The sequence below is a fragment of the Lagenorhynchus albirostris genome, chromosome 6, assembly GCF_949774975.1.
Source record: "Lagenorhynchus albirostris chromosome 6, mLagAlb1.1, whole genome shotgun sequence".
NCBI classification, from domain to species: Eukaryota; Metazoa; Chordata; class Mammalia; order Artiodactyla; family Delphinidae; genus Lagenorhynchus; species Lagenorhynchus albirostris.
Window position 1 is genome coordinate 38,115,870 of NC_083100.1, and position 19,610 is coordinate 38,135,479.

Genomic DNA, 19,610 nt, shown 5'->3' on the forward strand with positions numbered 1-19,610 from the left:
TGTCTTAGGCACTGAAGTCGTAAAACTAAAAAGTCATTTGACATTTGGATGGAAGACCGGCCAGGGAAATTATGCTGAGGAAGCAAAATACCTGCAGCAAAGCACAGGAAATTTATAAGCACTTCAGTGAAACTGTAGAAGAAAAGAAATCGCAACAAATTTCCAGTGAGCAAATGCAGGTAAATGAAAATGAACTGCACAACACCCATTAATTCTAGTTTGAAATATGTGATATGCCTTTGTCATTTACTTTATTGAAAGGCCACTTTAATTGTTTTGTTTTGCTTGAAGTAAAGGGGAGGTGGGGAGGGACCCTAGCATCTCTCCTCTGCACGCTTTCCTCATCCCACTGTATTTCTCAACTGTTTTTCAGAAACAGTGTCCACTGCCTTAAAACTAAACAAAACTAGGGAGTTATTTGGTATCCATTTTTAAAAATTTAATGTGAACATCATCACCAGGGCTTAGCTCTGTGGCATTAAAAAGCATTGCTCCCTGTTAGAATAATTTCAAGCACTAATGACCAGATCAGAGAAAGAGCAGTTTTTCACCTTGTAAGCACTGCCTTCCTACAGGTCCATCCCCGCGGGCCAGACCCGTGTCATGCTAGTGTGCTTACAACAGTCTTGGGGGTGCTGCTGGCTGCTTTGACCTCTCTAAAAACCATCCCTGTGGACTTGAAGACTTCCATGCCCTCTCTGGACATTCTTGCTAGACTTTGGAGTTGGGACGACCCCTGAAAGAGACCTGATGTCTTGTCCTCTGTGATCAAGGAGCTGGTCTCAGAGCCTATCTCATTCTTGGCTGGCCTGGCATCTTGCTTGTGGGTTGAGTGGGATCCTGGGTCCTATAATGCTGAGGATATAGTGGCTATAATACATAACTTATGTATAATGATAAAGCTAACATTGGTTGAGTGTTCTTCACATTGTGCCAGGCACTTGGCTAAGCACGCCACATAAATCCTTCCAACCACCCCATGAGAAAGAGGTGCTATTATTATCTCCATTTCCAAGATACGGAAACTGAGGCAGAGAGGTTGTCACTTCTGCTGGGATACATGGCATGTATGTTGAGGAACAGAGATTAGAACCCAGGAAGTCTAACGCTGGAGACTGAACTCTCAACCACTCTTCTCTGTATGAACAATGACAGGTTAAAATGGTTTTTAACTTGAATTCTATTTACTCTAAGAGTCGCTTGCATTTGGCAGAGTTATTTATCCCTGTAAAAGGATGATTTGGCATTCTCTTCTCTCAGCCGACAGTTCTTTGCATTCATTGCAGATGTGAGAACTGCGAGTTCTTCCATTTGACTTTTTTAAAAAAATGCCCTGGGGCTTCCCTGGTGGTGCAGTGGTTGAGAGTCCGCCTGCCGATGCGGGGGACACGGGTTCGTGCCCCGTTCCGGGAGGATCCCACATGCCGCGGAGCGGCTGGGCCTGTGAGCCATGGCCGCTGAGCCTGCACGTCCGGAGCCTGTGCTCCGCAACGGGAGAGGCCACAACAGTGAGAGGCCCGACGGGGGAAAAAAAAAAAAAAAAAAAAAAAAAATGCCCTCAGGGACAAGAATAGGAAGCTCTTTTCTTTCCTCCTGTTTGTTGGTTTCTTTCTGGGAAAAGCCCAGAGGCTCACACCCCCAGGGCCTGGTGTCTGTCCTCCAGAGTGGGTAACCACACCACAGGACCTGGAATGCCCGTCCCCCATGGGGACATCACTTGGCTCTTAAGACCTGCTTAGGAACATTCTTGATGTTTATTTATTTGTTTTGTTAAATGGCTCTGATGTTTGGACTTTGTGCAGTATTTCTCTGCTTCTCTGACTGATCTCTAGTCAGGGTTATTAATTCTTCATAATGACTTTTTTTTTCAGAAGCATTCAGCTTTGGTAAGGTGATCGTTTAAGACAAAAACCCAAAAGACTCTTTTCTTTTTTAAGTTAATAAGCAAAGACTACCTCTGCGGTTCAATCACGTTGTTTGTTGTCTGAAGCTGTGTTGTAAGAGCCAGAGAGGGAAAGAAGTAAACGAAAACACAATCTGATATCAGAAGGCATTTGATCTGGGCTTTTGCACAGGCAGCTGCCTCAGATGCTGTCCAGCAGGTTACAAAAGTTCAAAATCATGTTTTTATTTTCACAGAAGCTTTAAAAATAAAAGTTTGAGAAGGAAGAGTGAAGTGATAGGATGATTCATTGTGAGGTTTTTGACCTTTGGGCTCACAGACTTTCTGAGGCAACTTAATAAGATAACTATTCTTGTTTGTGCGATGAAAAACTAATTTCAGATGAATGCCTAGATAATGCTACATAAATCATCCCTTCTGACGTGCTCTGCGTATGTCTAAACTCATGATAGTTATTTTCCTCACTAATAATCAATGATCGATAACAACTTGCAACCTTCAAATGAATAGTAAAGATATTTAATTTGCTAAAAAAAAAAGATAACTAATAAGGACCTGCTGTATAGCACAGGTTGCTGTATTACATTACTCTGTAATGGCTTATATGAGAAAAGAATCTAAAATAAAGAGTATGTATATGTAGAACTGATTCATTTTGCTGTACACCTGAAACTAACACAATATAGTAAATCAACTATACTCCAATAAAATTTTTTAAAAAGATATGTAATTTGCATTCCAAGCAAATGAAGATGGAAAGGCTTCAGGAGTGACTATAAGATAGAAATTCATTCATCTAGAGGTCCTACTTTAATATAAAACATATTTCTAAATAACAAATATTCTCTTTTATTTTTCTACTAAGTTATGATGTTTTCTAGAAGTATATCTTAAATGACCAAGATAATTACCCATATTTTTACAGTTTTAAATTGACTTATGAAATGACAGTAACAACAGGAAACTTTATCAGCTCAGACCCTCTGTTCCATCGTTTCCAGTATTTTTCACTCTTCTCTTTTCCTATCCAATTTTTGGCATATTTGAGGCTGGTAAACATGGAGCCCCTACTCTTGGCTGGGAAGGACATGAGCAATGTAGTGTTTGAAAGACTTCTTTGAAGTCTGGGGATCTGTCTCCCACAGTTCCCCGCATCAGCTCCGTGGGTGGACCTTTCAGGCTGACCACTGTGGGCAGCTCTCACATGGATACATGTACCCTGGATTGCTCTGAGGTATCCATGGAGACCAGGTGGCTGCCTTTCCCCAAGGCATAAAAATGATCTAAATTGGATACTTCTAAATTTAGGTTACTGTGAACTAGCTCTTGAGTCCCTAGAAGTTTTTAATAACTAATTTTATTTTAATTTTTCTTGATTATAAAATTAGTACATGCTCACTGTAGAATAAAATTATTAAAGAGATTCCCCCATGACCCCCATCAATGTGTCTCCGTAACCCCATCCCAAGAATTTCTATTGACAGTTTGGTGAAACTTCCAGATTTTTCTGTGTATTTAAGAATGTATATATAAAGATACATAATTATTACTTTTACAGAAATGATTGTAGTCCATTTATTTGAACAACTGATTTTAAAAATCACTACTGTGCCACAGACACAAAGATATGAGGAAAGATCAGCATTTGCATTCAAGTGGCCATTTATATTTCTCTGTCACAAAGTTAAAAAGGGATTACCTTTTTGTAAACAGCTATTAAGTTGCAAACTCCAAATGTGCAAATTTGTTGGCAGCAGCTAAACTCTACCTGCCAAAGTCTTGGTTGCAGAGTGAAGCATCTTAAATCCTGTGTAAACATATGTACTAATTGGAGTTTGTTTTTTTCTTAGCATCTTCCCCTTCTACAAAGCTCACACATATTTGTAATTACTTCACTTTCTAGGAGAGATTCTCGTTCATTAACTCTGTTGTGCCAGTACACCTGGCTAGAAAATATATTGTTTGTTGGAAATAAATCTTAGGGAGTTGGTGGTCATAGTTAGGATTCATTAGAATGAAGGACCATACAGATATTATCGTGAAGATTTTGTAATGGTCATATTATAAGAAATAGTGTCTTGGCCTGGAAGTTAATGCTTTTTCCTCAGATCTGAAAAGACTCTCAATGGCTTCCTTTTGGTACTCAAGTATACCTCTGATGGGTGTGCAAATGGGCACAGCCTTTCTCAAAAGCAATTTGCCTGTGTCCATCAAGAGCCTTGAAAACATTCATACTTGTGATCTAGTAGTTCTACTTGTAAAAATATTGCTGAAGGAGATCGTCTGAAATGGTGGATAAAGATTATGTATAATTATGTTCGTTCCTGTGTTTTTCCTAATGGCAAAATTTGGGCATAGCCTAAATGCCTAGTAATTGGGGACTTGTTGAGTGAATTCTCTAAATACTGATATCATGTAGTCATTTACAGTTGTGTTAATGAAACTAATTAATGACGTGGAAAGTGTTTGTGATATAATACTGAGGGGGAGATGGGGATACAAAACTCTTTCTACCCTATGATCTCAACCATGGGAAATGTCTTCACACACAAATGCACACACACATACAAACAACTGGAAGAATATATCCAGAGGATTAATACTGATTATCTCGGATAATCAGTGAATTTATAGATGACTTCTGTTTTCTTCTTTGTATTTTACTGCATCTTCTAAATTTTCTACAGTGAGAAAATTACTTTCTCAGTAATAAATATTATTTAAAGTAAATGCTTAATATCTTTTTAGATTGATCTAAGCCATTTATATAATATTTGCATTTCTCAGGATTTTGTATTTCTTATTCTGGAATATATAAATGTGTATGTGTAGTTTAGATATATAAACTAAACATTATAGTATTAGTATCTTAAAACTATGTATTTTAGTTTTAAAATATCAGCTTACTTCAGTCCAATATAATTGATGATGGGAGTAAAGCTTAAGATTTGACCTATTCTAAAGTACCTGATATCTAAGAGCATGAGCTGACAATTCAATAACTTAACTGCTTTCCATAATGATGCAGAGATTTGTTTATGAACAGGATAGTCAGGAAATAAAACCTTAGAATAATTTATATTCAGTGCCCCAATATCCTAGGTGCTTTCTTTTATTAAAAGCATAAGTGCGTGTGGGCTTACATAAGCAAGAGTACACACTATGTGATTTTTCTCCTTGGTGTGCTTCCCTGTCCTTTACTCCCTCCCCTTTTCCTACTTTCTTCAGGCCCTTCCTTTTTGACTGGGATGTAATTCATATACTATAAAAGTCACCATTTTAAAGTGTACAGTTCAGTGGATTTCAGTATTTTCACAAGGCTTTACAACCATCACCATTATGTAATTCCAGAACATTTTCATCACACCCCTTCAAAATCTTTATCCCAGTTAGCAGTCACTCCCCATTCCTCCCTCTCCTTGATTTCTCCTTATTTCATGATTTTCAAGGACTCTTAAACTACTTGGAAGCTTACCCAATTATCACTAATGCATGTAGCAAATATTTTCACATATGTCAGTTTCCTTATTGCTAGGATGTGGGGAAAGCCTTTTTAACTACAATGCAAAATCTAAATACAATAAAAGACATCACACACACACACACACACACACACACAGTCTTAGAAAAATGGGCGGAAGTCATGAAAAAATGGTTCATAGAAAAAGGTAAACAAATGGCCCTTTAATATATTAAAAGATTCTCAACTTCCTTAACAAGAGAAATGAAAAGACTACAGTGAGATACCAGTTCTCACTCATTACGTGGTATATATTCAAAAGCTTGACAAGGCTGGGGAGGAGAAAAGGCACTCTCATACATTGCTTGTGTGAGTGCAAAATTGCACAGCGCCTAAAGAGGGAAACGTGGCAAAATCTAACAAAACCACGTAGTCATTTCTGTAACCTAGAAATCCCCTTTCTAGGAATTTATTCTGAAGATAGACCCAACAAATACAAAACACTTGCAGAATGAGGTTATTCCCTACAACATTCCTGATATTAGCGAAATGATTTTTACCACCTAAATGCTCATCCATACCCGACTGGTGTACTTAACTAATACATCCATGCAATGAAAAATAATTAAGCTGTACAAAAATGAGGAAGATTTCCAAGAAGGGATCTCTAGGAGTGAATTCGAGGGTATGTTGTTAAGTGAAAAACGACAAAAAAAGCACGGTATGAAAGATTCTATTGTGCTTGTTTTTGCAAAGAGAAACACAGAAAGCATAAACCAAAACTAAAGAAAGTGATTAATTACTATAGGAAGTGGTTGAGGGTGAAGTGAAAGGGATAGAAATGAGAGTGGGACTTTTTAAAAGTGTAGAATTTTTGACTTTTGACACGTGTGTTACGTATTAATAAAATAAAATTAAAGCTGGTAAACATTTTGAAAACAAAATCCAATGAACCTGTGTATCAAATTGATAATATAAGCACACAGAACGAAGAATTCAGATAACTTTTGAACGAAGTACTCGCTGTATATGCTAAAATCATTATAGGAAACTTTGTTGGGAAATAGAGTATTTGCACAGTCTGGAAGTATCACCCACAAATTCCTTGTTAATTACAAAAGGGGAAAAGACATTTGTACAGTGGAGAGTGCTGGCTGGCATCTCTTGTATTTCTTATTCTGGAAGACATAAATGTGTATGTATAGTTCAGATATACAAACTAAACATTATAGTATTAGTAGCTTAAAATTATGTATTTTAGTTTTGAAATATCAGCTTACTGATATTTTCTTACTGATAATCAAGCCTTTTTTTTTTTACTGTGGTACAAAAAATTTACCATTTAAACTATGTTTAAGTGGCACTAGTAAGTACATTCACATTGTTGTGCAGCCATCACCACTCCCCACCTCCAGAACTTACTTTTTCATGTTCCCAAACTGACACTCTGTACCTATTGCAAGTAATCAAGAGTTGCATCACCCAGTAATGGAAAAACTTGACCTTATGTGTGTGCTGTGGAGATGTGATGGGAAGTGCAATTCAACTCTGGGGTATTCTTGCCAAAATGTTTAGCCTGAATCTAGTAATGAGGAAATAATCAGACAATTCCAGAATGCAGTATATCCTACATGACTCCTGGCATGGTCTCCAAAAATATCAATGACATGGGAGATAAATATATAAATACATAAAAGGCAGGAGGATTGTTTTAGATGAAAGGAAACTAAAGAGACATGACAACCAAATGCTATCAGAATCTTTGATTGGATCCTGGATTTAAAAAAAAACAGTTATAAAGCACATTTGGGGGAATAATTGGAGAAATTGGAATATGCACTTATATTATGTAAAATTATGGTATCAGTGTTATATTTCTTGGATATGATGATGAAATTATGGTTATGCGGGAGACTGTCTTTGTTCTTAGGGGTGAAATGTCATGATGTCTGACTTATTTCTAAATGATTCTTCAAATGAATGAATAGACTACTTATCTTTCATATTATATATAACTTTTCATATATATATGAAAAGTTGAGGGAAAGAAAGAAATGTAGTAAAATAAAAATTAGGGGAAAAAGAAGGCAAAATAAAATAAGATGTTTACTGTGTTACTAAAGTGATGGTTAATGTTATAGTTTTAATAAATACAGATTTTTCAGTTTATGGTTGATGCTTTTACTCATCAGCATTTAGATAATCAAACTACATAAAATCTTTTCCTGAACACTCTATTCCTTCTGGTTCTTATGTTTTAGCATAAGGTTTATTTACATAGGTCTTTAATTAAGCAAGTAAAACTAAAATTGAATGTGTCTTCAGAGTTACATTTTGTGGAATTTGATTACATTATTTATTCAGAGGGAATCTAGTTGTAAGATTTTAGAACCTTAAATAAGACAATGTGAAAAGGTTTTTTTTGTTGTTTTGTTTTTTAATTTTTTTTTTTTGTGGAAAGGTCTTTTAAAAGCATTTCTTTTTGTTGTTGTTGTTGCATGCATCTTTTTTTTTTAATAGATCTTTATTGGAGTATAATAGCTTCACAATACCGTGTTAGTTTCTGTTGCACAGCAAAGCAAATCAGCCATATGCATACGCATATCCCCATATCCCCTCCCTCTTGAGCCTCCCTCCCACCCTCCCTATCCCATTCCTCTAGGCGGTCACAAAGCACGAAGCTGATCTCCCTGTGCTATGCAGTTGCTTCCCATCAGCCAACTATTTTACATTCGGTAGTGTATATATGTCGATGCTACTCTCACTTAGCCCTCCCACCCCATGTCATCAAGTCCATTCTCTATGTCTACCTCTTTATTCCTGCCCTGCAACTAGGTTCATCAGTACCATTTTTTTTTTTTTTTTAGATTCCCTGTATATGTGTTAGCATACGGTATTTGTTTTTCTCTTTCTGACTTACTTCACTCTGTATGACAGACTCTAGGTCCATCCACCTTACTACAAATAATTCAATTCGTTTCTTTTTATGGCTGAATAATATTCCATTGTCTATACGTGCCACATCTTCTTTATCCATTCATCTGTCGATGGACATTTAGGTTAGTTCCATGTCCTGGCTATTGTAAATAGTGCTGCAATGAACATTGTGGTGCATGTCTCTTTTTGAATTATGATTTTCTCAGGGTATATTCCCAGTAGTGGGATCGCTGGGTCATATGATAGTTCTGTTTTTAGTTTTTTAAGCAACCTCCGTACTATTTTCCAGAGTGGTTGTATCAATTTACATTCCCCCCAACAGTGTAGGAGAGGGTTCCCTTTTCACCACACCCTTTCTAGCGTTTATTGTTTCTAGCTAAAAGCATTTCTAATAGACTTCCCTCCATGCAGATTTAATAATACTACTACCTCAGATGGTAACTTGTCCCCTTAAAAAGCATTCTTGTCCTTGAGAGCAGAGACGCACAGAGTAGAAACGAAACCAACACTTGGTAACGTGAGCGACTAGCATAAAATGTAGTATCTGCGTCAACCTGAATCCTTATGTAATTCTGTATTAAAACGTCTTTTTCAGGAGGTGAAATTGACTGTGTGGATAAGGATGGCAACACTCCTCTCCATGTGGCTGCAAGATACGGTCATGAACTTTTGATTAACACCTTAATAACCAGTGGAGCTGACACAGCCAAGTAGGTTATTGCAAAAATATGGTGGAATAATTTCCACATGTGGGAATACTGCCAAAGGGATTCTGCCATGCCGTAGATAGTTCCCATTTATCCAGGTTAAGTAGATCTTCACCATTGTGCTAAACACAGATTAAATTTGAACTAAATTAAGTGACTTTTAATGACAGTTGCCAGGAAGAACCAGTTTTATTTTTCAGCTGTGTCAGAAGGAGGCCTATTTCAGTGGTTTTAATTAAGGAAACTTGGACTTTGTTCCTAACTCTGCTTTTTAATATTCTTCTGTTTTTTCCAATGTGCAGTGTTAGTTAAGCAGGAAAAATAAAGCATAATTGGGCAAACTCAGAATTTATTCAGGGTGCTGTTTTGCATGTATTAATGACCCATATTAATGATACGCTTATACGGTGCAATTGAGTAAATCTGCCACACCGGGAAGGGGGGACCTGGCTTCATTTTGTACTTTAATTCAACAAGAATATATAACGCATCTATATGAGTCTGTTGCAATGTTAGGTGCTGTGGGAAATTTCAGAAGTAAGTTAACTGGTTGGTACCTTCCAGGAGCTCATAATTTTGTTGGAGGCCCAAGGCCCACTTAAGACAAAGAACCATGCAAGATAGTATTTAATAAAGTTCAAAATGAAACAGGATTTTAATGGCAAAATGTTTGATGTAGACAGGAAGGATAGAGCTCAAAGGTGGCCACAGTTGTCAAGGAAAAGGTGAATTTTAGGTAGGCTTTGAAGGATAAGAATTATGTGAGTAGAGCAGAGAGTGGCAGACATCCCAAGCAGGGAGGCAAGCAGGAACAGACCCAGCTCCGGGAGGAGCTTGGCCTGGCAGGCCTGTTATATCAGTGCGGGGGACCCAGGCTTTCTTGGGCACTAGCTGGGCTCCAGTCCAAGCTGCCTCACTTGTGAGCTGTGTGACCTTGAGCCTGTTGCTCAATCTGTCTGTGCTTTGGTTTCCTCTTTTGAAAAATGGGAGTAATAATAGTACCTACCATAGGTTTGTTATTGAAGATTAAAGGACTTAATCACCATTAAAACTCTCTGGTATATGTTAAGATCCGTGTGAGTATGAGTTATGTAAATACATCTGCTAAGGTTATTCAATAAGATAATCCACGTTGAAAGCTCTTTGAACAGTGCCTGGCACATAGTAAGCTATCAATAAATGCTAACTATGGTTTTATTACTTCATAATAGGCAGGAGAACCAAATTAAAGAGGGCCTTAAATGCTTAAATAGTTTGGCCTTATTATAGAGACCGGGGGTAGCAATAACTGAATCTTTAGGAAAGGCAAAATATGAGGGCAGTATTACATTAGGAATTCTAATTTATTTTGTCAAGGGTTGTGCAACAGAATTGAAAATCTTGGTGGAGAATGAGCCAAAGTTTAAATGGTCCAGGGAGGGCGTGGTGGGTTCCACTGGCCCTCGGGGCTCCCAGTCCAGTGGTGGAGATACGATCAAGGGCGAATGTGACTGCAGCATCATGAGATGTGTTATGATGGAGGTTTGGATAGGGCAACACTGACTATCTCTAGGTTCTGCAGAAGAGGTGACATTTCATCAAGAAGAAGAATGGATAGGAGTTTGCCAGGTGGACAGAATTGTGTGAGATAAAAAAGATAGAAGGAGAAGCAAAGAAGGACATTCCAGGAAGAGGGAACAGTATTTACAAAGGCACAAACATGTGAATATGTTGAAAGCAGATTCCCAAGGCCGGGTTATCTAACATGTTAGGGGGAGTGGAACGAAATGAGGTGGAAAGGTAGGAAGAACCACATTTCAGAGGACCTCGAATGTCTTGCTAAGGAGTTAGATTGCATTCTGAGGCATTCGGAAGCTGTTAAAGAATTATAAGTGGGTGTAGGGTAGGTTGTGTCTAATGCTCCCATTTGTGTGTAAGAAAGATCGCTCTCATAGCAGTCCAGACAGATTGGAGGTGGTCCAGGCTAGAAACACTTTGCAGCCTCTTGCAAATGTCCAGAGAAGAAAAGATGAGGGCTCGGGCTAAGGACAAGACTGAGGGTGGACAGAGGGGAGGGGGCATACTGACAAATAGCAAGAACCGTGGGTTGTCTCAGAAGAGAAAGGAATCTGCTTCAAGCCAATGGACCTTTTTGACTGGGAGGTTGCAAATCAAAAGAAGCAGTTTGGGACCTCCCTGGTGGTCCAGTGGTTAAGACTTTGCCTTCCAATGCGGGGGGCGCGGGTTCGATCCCTGGTCGGGGAGCTAAGATCCCACATGGCTCGTGGCCACAAACCCAAAACATAAAACAGAAGCAGTATTGTAACAAATTCAGTAAAGACTTTAAAAATGGTCCACATTAAAAAAGAAAAAAAAGAAAACAAAAAACCTTGAAAAAAAAGAAGCAGCTCAGTTTCCTGGAAAGAGCCGTGTACTAGGATTCAGGAGGCTTTCACCAGATTCTAGAGTTCCCAAGCAGGCCATGGCTACCCAAAGCCAGAGATTTTAAACGCTCAGTGTCAGTTAAGCAGAAATAAAATATTAGGCACAAACCGACTTCACCTATGGTATATTAATATTTTCAGTGATGTTTTTCTTTCAACTCTGGGTTATTTGGGGAGTTTTAGCCAAAGAACCACGAATTTCTGATTTTCTTTCAGATTTGAACTCGTTTGAGGGATAGAGATCAACTGGGCCCCATACTTACATAAAATGTCTGAAAAAACATATTTAACTCAATAAACACAAAGTCTGTTTCCTCGTAATTATTTTCCCTTCAATTTATGTGAATACAAACTTTGTGGCAAAAATGCCTTAGGAATGACATTGTTGTTCAAGTAGCCTTTCCTTCCATTGACGATGCTGTGTCCTGGGGACAATGACAAGGGAAACATTGTCCCAGACTCAAAGAGCCACATACATATGCTTTCTTCTGTCACAGCGTTATCTGGGGTTAAGGCATGCTCCCTTCAGTAACAGTGGTTCATTAAAGCGGCAATTGTGTGTGTGTGTGTGTGTGTGTGTGTGTGTGTGTGTGTGTGTGTATAGTGTGTGGAAAGGGAAGTCATCTAAGGAAAAAATATCCAAGTGAGGGGGAGGAGAGTTGGAGAAGATTAAATTTGCTAGACTCCCCAGAAAGTCACTGTTTTCTGGGCTCCTTGTAGATTTATGTAGGGGAGCTCCTTAAAGAGGAGAAAAGCAGGCCTTTCCTTCTGTAAATAAGTGAACAAAGAGCATTTATGAAAATAACCAATTTTCATTCATAAACAATATGGCCAATGTATTTTTAAAGATCTCTTTATGACAAGTTTTATGGTCATTACTTTCTGATGAACTTATTTGCATCTTATTCTCAGGCCTTGATTGAATGTTCTTTGTTATTCTTTTTGCGTCTCCGAACTTTAAGTCAGAGAAGTTTCTGCGGCGTGACTCAGTGCTTACGCAACTTCACGTGGTATCGGAGCCATTGGGTTTTTTCTTCTTTAACTTTGTTAGGTTTGGGGTGCTTGTCTCTAGGATTTTAATTTGTCTTCCATCCTACCAATTATGCTCTCACTGCTTTTTCTGCCTCAACTGCGGCAGAATTAGCAGTATTGTAGTTTTACAGGTAACTGGTTCTGACATTCTTATATTCGCTAGATATCTGTTGATAGCTTGTTAAGTGTCACCCACTGTGTCAGGTTCTGGGGTCACAGAGCTCCCTGCCAAGGAATTGATAGCCTACGGAGGTGGGGGAAAGAAGTAAACAGGCCATGACAATCACACGTGCTAAGTGTGATGCCAGAACAGTCGCCAGGTGCCCCTGGGATCCAGGAAAACATATCTGGGGGACAGCAGGGCCAGCAAAGCTTCCAGGAAGAGGGATGTTAACTTGTAGGACAAGTAGTGATTAGTTACGTCATTGAAAGTCTTTCAGATCCCAAGCATCAACTTAGATTATTTTTATTATAATGTTTGAATATGTATAAATATAAGACTAGATAGAAACTCCTTAGGCTTTTGACTCTAACATAGCAATAAATCAAAAAAAATTACAAAATACATGCAAACAGAAACCACCAATGTTCACATTAACTGCACGGGACAACAATAGTAACAAACACTCATGAGTGCTTACCTATGCTACGCCGCACTCTGAGAGGTTACATTTAACTGTCACAACAACCCCATGGGGTGAGTGCTATGATTATGCCCATCTTACAGGTGAAGCAAAGGAGGCACAGAGAGGTTCAGTTACCTACCTGAGGTCATAGAACTAGTGGGCGGAAATGGGGCTCCATCCTCGGCTGTCTGGATCCTGGGCAGGAGGCTTGCTGCCCTTCTTTGTAGTGGATGATGTGATATTTCACATTTTGCATGGGATTATGGTCCTGGTGGCTAAGGTGCTGAGCCTTTAGGATCCAGTACACACTACGGGAGTGGAGGTTTTGCAGTGACTTAAAGTGGTAGGCAGTGGACCCGTCACATGGCGCAGAGATCTTTACTCAGACAACTGCCAAATTCCGCGCATCCAGGAGGCTCAGTGTGCTACATTATCATTGGCCCTCCCTAGACTCAGACATTTCATTTTCTATTAAGTCCACCTTCTTTTCTCATTAGCCCCTGGCAATTAAAGTCGGACTACCAGCACAGCTGTGATCCTAAGTGCAAATGTGGGCGCTGAAATTTGACAGAGGTGTGTGATGATGTGGTGGTCCTTCAGATGAGCTGAAATATGCTTTGATGCCAGCTGTTTTAGATTACCATCAAAAGGAAAAGACAATTTAAAAATTGCCACAGAGGGCTTCCCTGGTGGCGCAGTGGTTGAGAGTCCGCCTGCCGATGCAGGGGACACGGGTTCGTGCCCCGGTCCGGGAAGATCCCACATGCCGTGGAGCGGCTGGGCCCGTGAGCCATGGCCGCTGAGCCTGCGCATCCGGAGCCTGTGCTCTGCAACGGGAGAGGCCACAACAGTGAGAGGCCTGCATACCGCAAAAAAAAAAAAAAATTGCCACAGAAACCTCATAAAAGCCCTAAGATATTTCCAGCAACCCTCAGAGATGCACTGACTAGTTTGAGAAACACTGGGAGAAGCAGGAGAGAATGGGAAGAGTTTCAGGGGGGCCCTGCATGTGAAAACCTAGGGCTGGGCAGAGCCTGGCTCTTCCAGGAGGAATGAACAGAAGGTCACAGAGATTAAGCAACAGTCAGATCCAGAAAGGGCCTTGTAAGCCACGTTAGAGTGTTTGGACTTGATACAGAAGGAACCACTGAAAATGTCTGTAGGTCGTAAACAGCAAGGACCAGGCCTCATTGTTGTCAGTTATCCCAAGTGCCTGTAACTTAAGGGTGTGTGATAAATGCTTGGAATGGCATAGATAAAATTAATAAGAAGTTTGTTTTAGGGTTTGGTGTGATCAGTTGAGTAAGAATCATAAAATCATTTGATGATCGAAAATCATCAAATTTTTTGTCTCGCCCACTTGGTGGGCAAAACTAAACCAATCCCACCTTCCCTGGGAGAGTTGAGAGATAAGTATTGTAAAGCATTTTGAAATATAGAGAGAACAGAAATGCTAGTTGATCACACTTCATTCTTGGGTTTTAAGGAGTCACACACCTGATTTTAAGGAAGTACAACCTGATTACCACTTCAAAACTCACAGACTGCTGGTTATCCAACTAAGCTAATAATAATTGCAAGGGCAAAAATACCACTAACATGTATGGTGAAGGCTTAACCGTGGGTCACATGTTCTATTTAGCACTTTATGCACGTTATCTCAATTAGTCCTTACAATTGTTCTATAAGATTGACACTGTTATTATCTTTAGTTCCAGGTGAAGGAACCCTTATGTATTTGCCAAAGATCAAATAGCTAGCACATGGCAAAGCTAGAACTGAAACCCAAAGGTTCTGACCCCATCACCTTAACCACAGTGTTTTTTACCATATGGCCTAAGGGAAGGCTCTAGAAAAGCCTGGATATGGAAAGGGACAGCCATGTCCCCCGATGCCAAGGGAAAACTTAAAAAAACTGATATTCTAATGGTGCAAAAACCCGTTCCTCACATCTGATGGCTCTCTACAATTTATTCTGACCTCATTTATTCTGAGATAACTGGGTAGGAGATGCCAGCTAACAGCTAAATTAGAAATAGCTAATACAAACACGTTCCATTAATTTTATGACTGCTCAAATAAATGTAGCAAATTAACTGGAATTGGTCTTCCCTTTCCTGTAATTTATGCATTGTTAAGTTTAGTGTTATCTGACATCTTTATTTCTTGATCTTCCTTGATGTAGACCTGATGAAATCAGAGCGATGCTTCTTATTTGACTGAGACAGCCAAATCCTAAGTTTCCTGCTAAAGGTTTTAAGATCCTTTCTTTATAAGCAGTCTTATTTTATAACAACAAAGGAGAAATTTTATTTTGAAACGCATGAATCATTTCTGAAGTGATTCAGAGATTCTGAATTCTACTTTTACTTTCTTTCCCATCTCGGCCTGATACTTAGTTTTTCTCTTTGAACCAGCGCATCATATTCAAGTTCAAATGCCAACAGTACTTGAGTCTCAATTAATATGTTTCAAAACCTGCATTGAGGTAGTGACTTTTTATTAACTATGGAATAAAAAACATATATCAAAGAGAATTTTTGTTAGGCCTTTTAGAGTTCTGCCTCCCTTACCTTCTCACGTTTATAAGTAGCAGCAGAAAAAAATGAAATTATTAGCTAATGTAGAGTGTGACAAATTACCTAAAGACAATGGTGTTAAATGGTAAGGTTGGTTAGAAGTGTTAATAATGAAGTTTATGAAATATGTTATACTGAGGCTGTTAAAATATCTCATACTTTATGTTTTTTCTTGATTGTTTTATTAGAGTTTGATACTCTTTTCTCTAATTCATTTGCTTGTATTATTTAATATAAAGTTGTATATTTTATGTACCTATATAAACTATATCATAAATATTGTGTCTATATACGTGTGTATGTGTATGTATATAGAAAATATTAAAATATTTAAAATACTAGAAGTATTTATATTTTTATACATATTAAATATTTGTGTATACATGTATATAAAGAATGAGGAAGACTCAAAGAAATCTTGACAAATCCACTCCTTGTTTTAGGCATGTTCTTACAGGAGCTCACAACCATCCTAGAAAATAGTCTATCCATTTTCTTCTTGCAAATGTCCAGAAATATTTAATCAAAGATTTTTGCCTTAACTCCCCCAGACAAATAAAATGGTTAGGTAAAATCCCATTAGCTTAAAGTTCCATTTAGTAAAGAGCTTTTAAAACATGTTATACATCAAAAAAAATTAGTGTGTTTCATTGGCATAGGGGGGGAACAGTATAAATAGCAGCACGAATAAAAAGCTTCTCTCCCATCCCCCAATTCTCTCTTCCTTTTCACGAGCATCAAGGTTGTCACTGATGCGATTGCTTTTCAGAATTTTTTTTTTTTTTTTTTTGTAAATGACAAGAGAGGCAATTACAAGCAGTTCTCCTCCCCGTGACACTACCCGGAAGACGGGCAAATTGCATCTCTTGATGGATGCCAGCTATTATATACACTGGGTTGGAAATCTCCATATAGGGAAAGGAAAACGAACAGAGGGAAGACTGAACAAAAACACCAACAAATAAAAAGAAGTTTTCATGCAAAGAGAGAGGCGGTTAATTGCTAGCAGACTCGAATTTTGCAGAACACTGAATACCATGAACTATCTGTGAACATGTATATACTTTCACATACTCACGCACATCGTAATAACTTTTGAGATAGCAAATAAAATTCATGTGTCTCAAGCTTAACAAATTCAAATCACATGTAGTTTTTCATTCAGGATAGAATCTGGAAACGGGCCACTTTGTGCTAGGGAAGAAATTAGATGATTCATGCTGCAGGTGTAAATATAAATAGTCTCATACTCCTTGTGTTATGTGGAGGATTTACAAAATCTGAAATATATTATTTGAATAAAATGAGATGTTATGAGAAGGGATCACTAACACGCTTCTAAGTACACAGGAACCTCCTGATGGTGCTGTTTGATTTGAACTACAATTCAGCTCACGACTTTGACTTTGGGTCCTTGTTTGGGGAGAGGGGATGGGCAGGAGGAGGAAGATTTAATTCTAAGGCCCAAAGCACTGCCATCAGAAAGCTGCCTGTCTCTCAGGGCGTTGTTCCAGGGACTGTGTTATTGCAGGGGTCAGTCTAAGAAGTGGATTCTTTCTGTAATGCTGTTAGGGAAAATATGCTAGATTTATGAAATATATGCAAGATAGCTATTAACTATTTTGTGACTGTTATTCTTGTGTGGGTTAACGTGCAAAATAAAAGGCTATTAGGAAGATGAAGTTTCACTTGCCAAAGGTGAATATTTATACATATTAAATATTTGTGTACACATGTATATAAAGAATGAGGAAGAATATGAAGAATGAGTTTTAATTCTCATCCAAAATTTTATTTCCAGTAATACAGCCATTATTAACTCTTAGCAAAGTGCTTGGTACATAATAGGTCAATAATAAATATTTGCTTATCAACTCAAGGAATAGAACAGGTTGCTTTTCAAAGTCAAGGGTTTGTCAGTTTCATGTTTTCTCCACTTAGCATGGTATCTGATGCTTATAAAGTGTTAAACAGATGAATGAATGGGTGAATGAATGGGACAAAATTGCTAAGCTGAAAGAAAAAGAAATTAATTTTAAATGCTTAGAGTCACTGTTCATGTGAAATGTTTTCTTAAAAATATCTATTTCTATTGTTATGGGCTTTTCGTTGTGGTTTAGGTCCAGGATTTTATTATTTTAAGATAGAAATGATTGCCTAATTATTTCAGCCAAGAGTCCCTAAGCAAGGTCTCATGGGTTTAATTTTCATCAGAGAACTTATAGAAAGACCATCCCCCTTCTGCGGGTATCTTGAGATCTGTTACCGTGAGCTGCTCTGTTTTTTTCCTCCTCAGGTGTGGAGTCCATAGCATGTTCCCCTTACATTTAGCTGCCCTCAATGCTCACTCTGACTGCTGCAGAAAGTTACTGTCATCGGGTAAGTAACTCCATTACCACAGATCAGGCTTAACATGTCCTGCAAATGAGCCGTGTGGCTTCAGGTGTCTGGTCAGCATGAGCGGCTGCCTGTGCTTCATGTCATCCATGACCCGACGTGGCAGGATGAGTTGTGTCCACAGCTAACTGCATGTGACAGCTCCCAGCGACTCATGGTGTTGAAGCCGTTTGAATGTCAGCATTCCTGCCCCAGAATGAGAGTCTTGTCTGTTTATCAAGTTAAAGCTCGCGTGATCCAGAGTGAGAGGCAGGCAGGGATGGCCATAGCTTACAGGAAGTTTCTCATAGAAGGAGAAAACATCTTTGAGGATTAGATTGGTGGCATAACATTTCATATTTTTCAACAAAGGGAAAAGGCCGAATCCCCTACGTTTTAATGGTAGAAAATGTCAAATTACCATCCCACTCCCTGAGCTCTGAAAAATTGCTGTGGTTGATACCCCTCCAACTAGGTTTCATTTTAATTTTTTTAATGCGGGTCTATTTGGAACCAAGAAATTCTTTCTGGTTTGGAGCTTTGCTAATTTTTCTTATCACTGCTTCTGCCAACCTCCATGTATTTAGAAGTTCCTGGCTTTCAAAGGTGATAGAGGTCTGCAAGGCAAAGATTGCTTAAGAATTCATTCAACAGATATCCCAGAGGCGTTTTTTTGTGTTTTTTTTTTTTCCTTTAAGTTCTTTACTAATGATTGATTCTGCTTTCACTGCTTTTGGCATGTTTAACAATAACCCCTGCATGAAAGCACGTTTCCCAAATCTTAAACCAACTGAAAGCTAATAATACACTTAAGAAAATATCTCTTCTAGCATGCTACGATTACTCCTTTGCCTTCCATGTTTTCTCCATGTGTTCTGTCTGCCTGTCTATTGCCCTACTTATCTCAAACTGGTTTCATAAATTTCTATCCTGGGATTGAAATATGGGGCTGTAGTTCACCCAGGGCTGAATGTGAAAATAAATTCTTCTTGACTTCACGGTTCTTCCTATAAAATTGCCAAGCTTGAGCAGTTACCGATCGTTTCCATGACAACCTCTTTCTGACTACAGTGGCTTGCGTTCTGGTTTTTCTACTAACTGATTTTTCTGTCTCTGCAATGTTTCTTGTGGTTTAACTAGGACAAAAGTATAGCATAGTATCCTTGTTTAGTAATGAGCACGTGCTGTCTGCAGGCTTTGAAATAGACACCCCAGATAAATTTGGAAGAACGTGCCTTCACGCTGCTGCTGCAGGAGGGTGAGTAGTTAACAATTTTAGTTGTTATCTTATGAACGAATTACTAATTCATCTTAACTGACTTAAGTTGTCTGTGGATCAAAGGCAACTTCTTTAGTAAAACGGGTAAGAACTCTTTCTACCAATACCAAATATCACTGTGTTGAATTTCCAGATTACTCGTGTGTTTGTTTTTCCAAAGAAAAAGTGTTAGCCCATCTCATATAGAAAATATTTTTTCTTTTGTTTTCTCTTCTCTCACTCTTTTTTTTTTCTTATTTTAAATTGTAGGTCTTTAGCCTATAGAATATATACTTACTTGGTACCTCT

General features: G+C 38.5%; 1 protein-coding gene across 1 annotated transcript in view; it reads left to right on the forward strand.

The window, feature by feature from the left end:
* ANKRD44 (ankyrin repeat domain 44) overlaps positions 1–19,610 on the forward strand; it is a 317,887-nt gene that overhangs the window by 207,074 nt on the left and 91,203 nt on the right. The window contains exons 10-12 of the mRNA XM_060152397.1: positions 8,896–9,010; positions 17,964–18,046; positions 19,184–19,301. Coding sequence (XP_060008380.1) covers positions 8,896–9,010; positions 17,964–18,046; positions 19,184–19,301 — 316 coding nt within the window. The remainder of the gene's footprint in view (positions 1–8,895; positions 9,011–17,963; positions 18,047–19,183; positions 19,302–19,610) is intronic.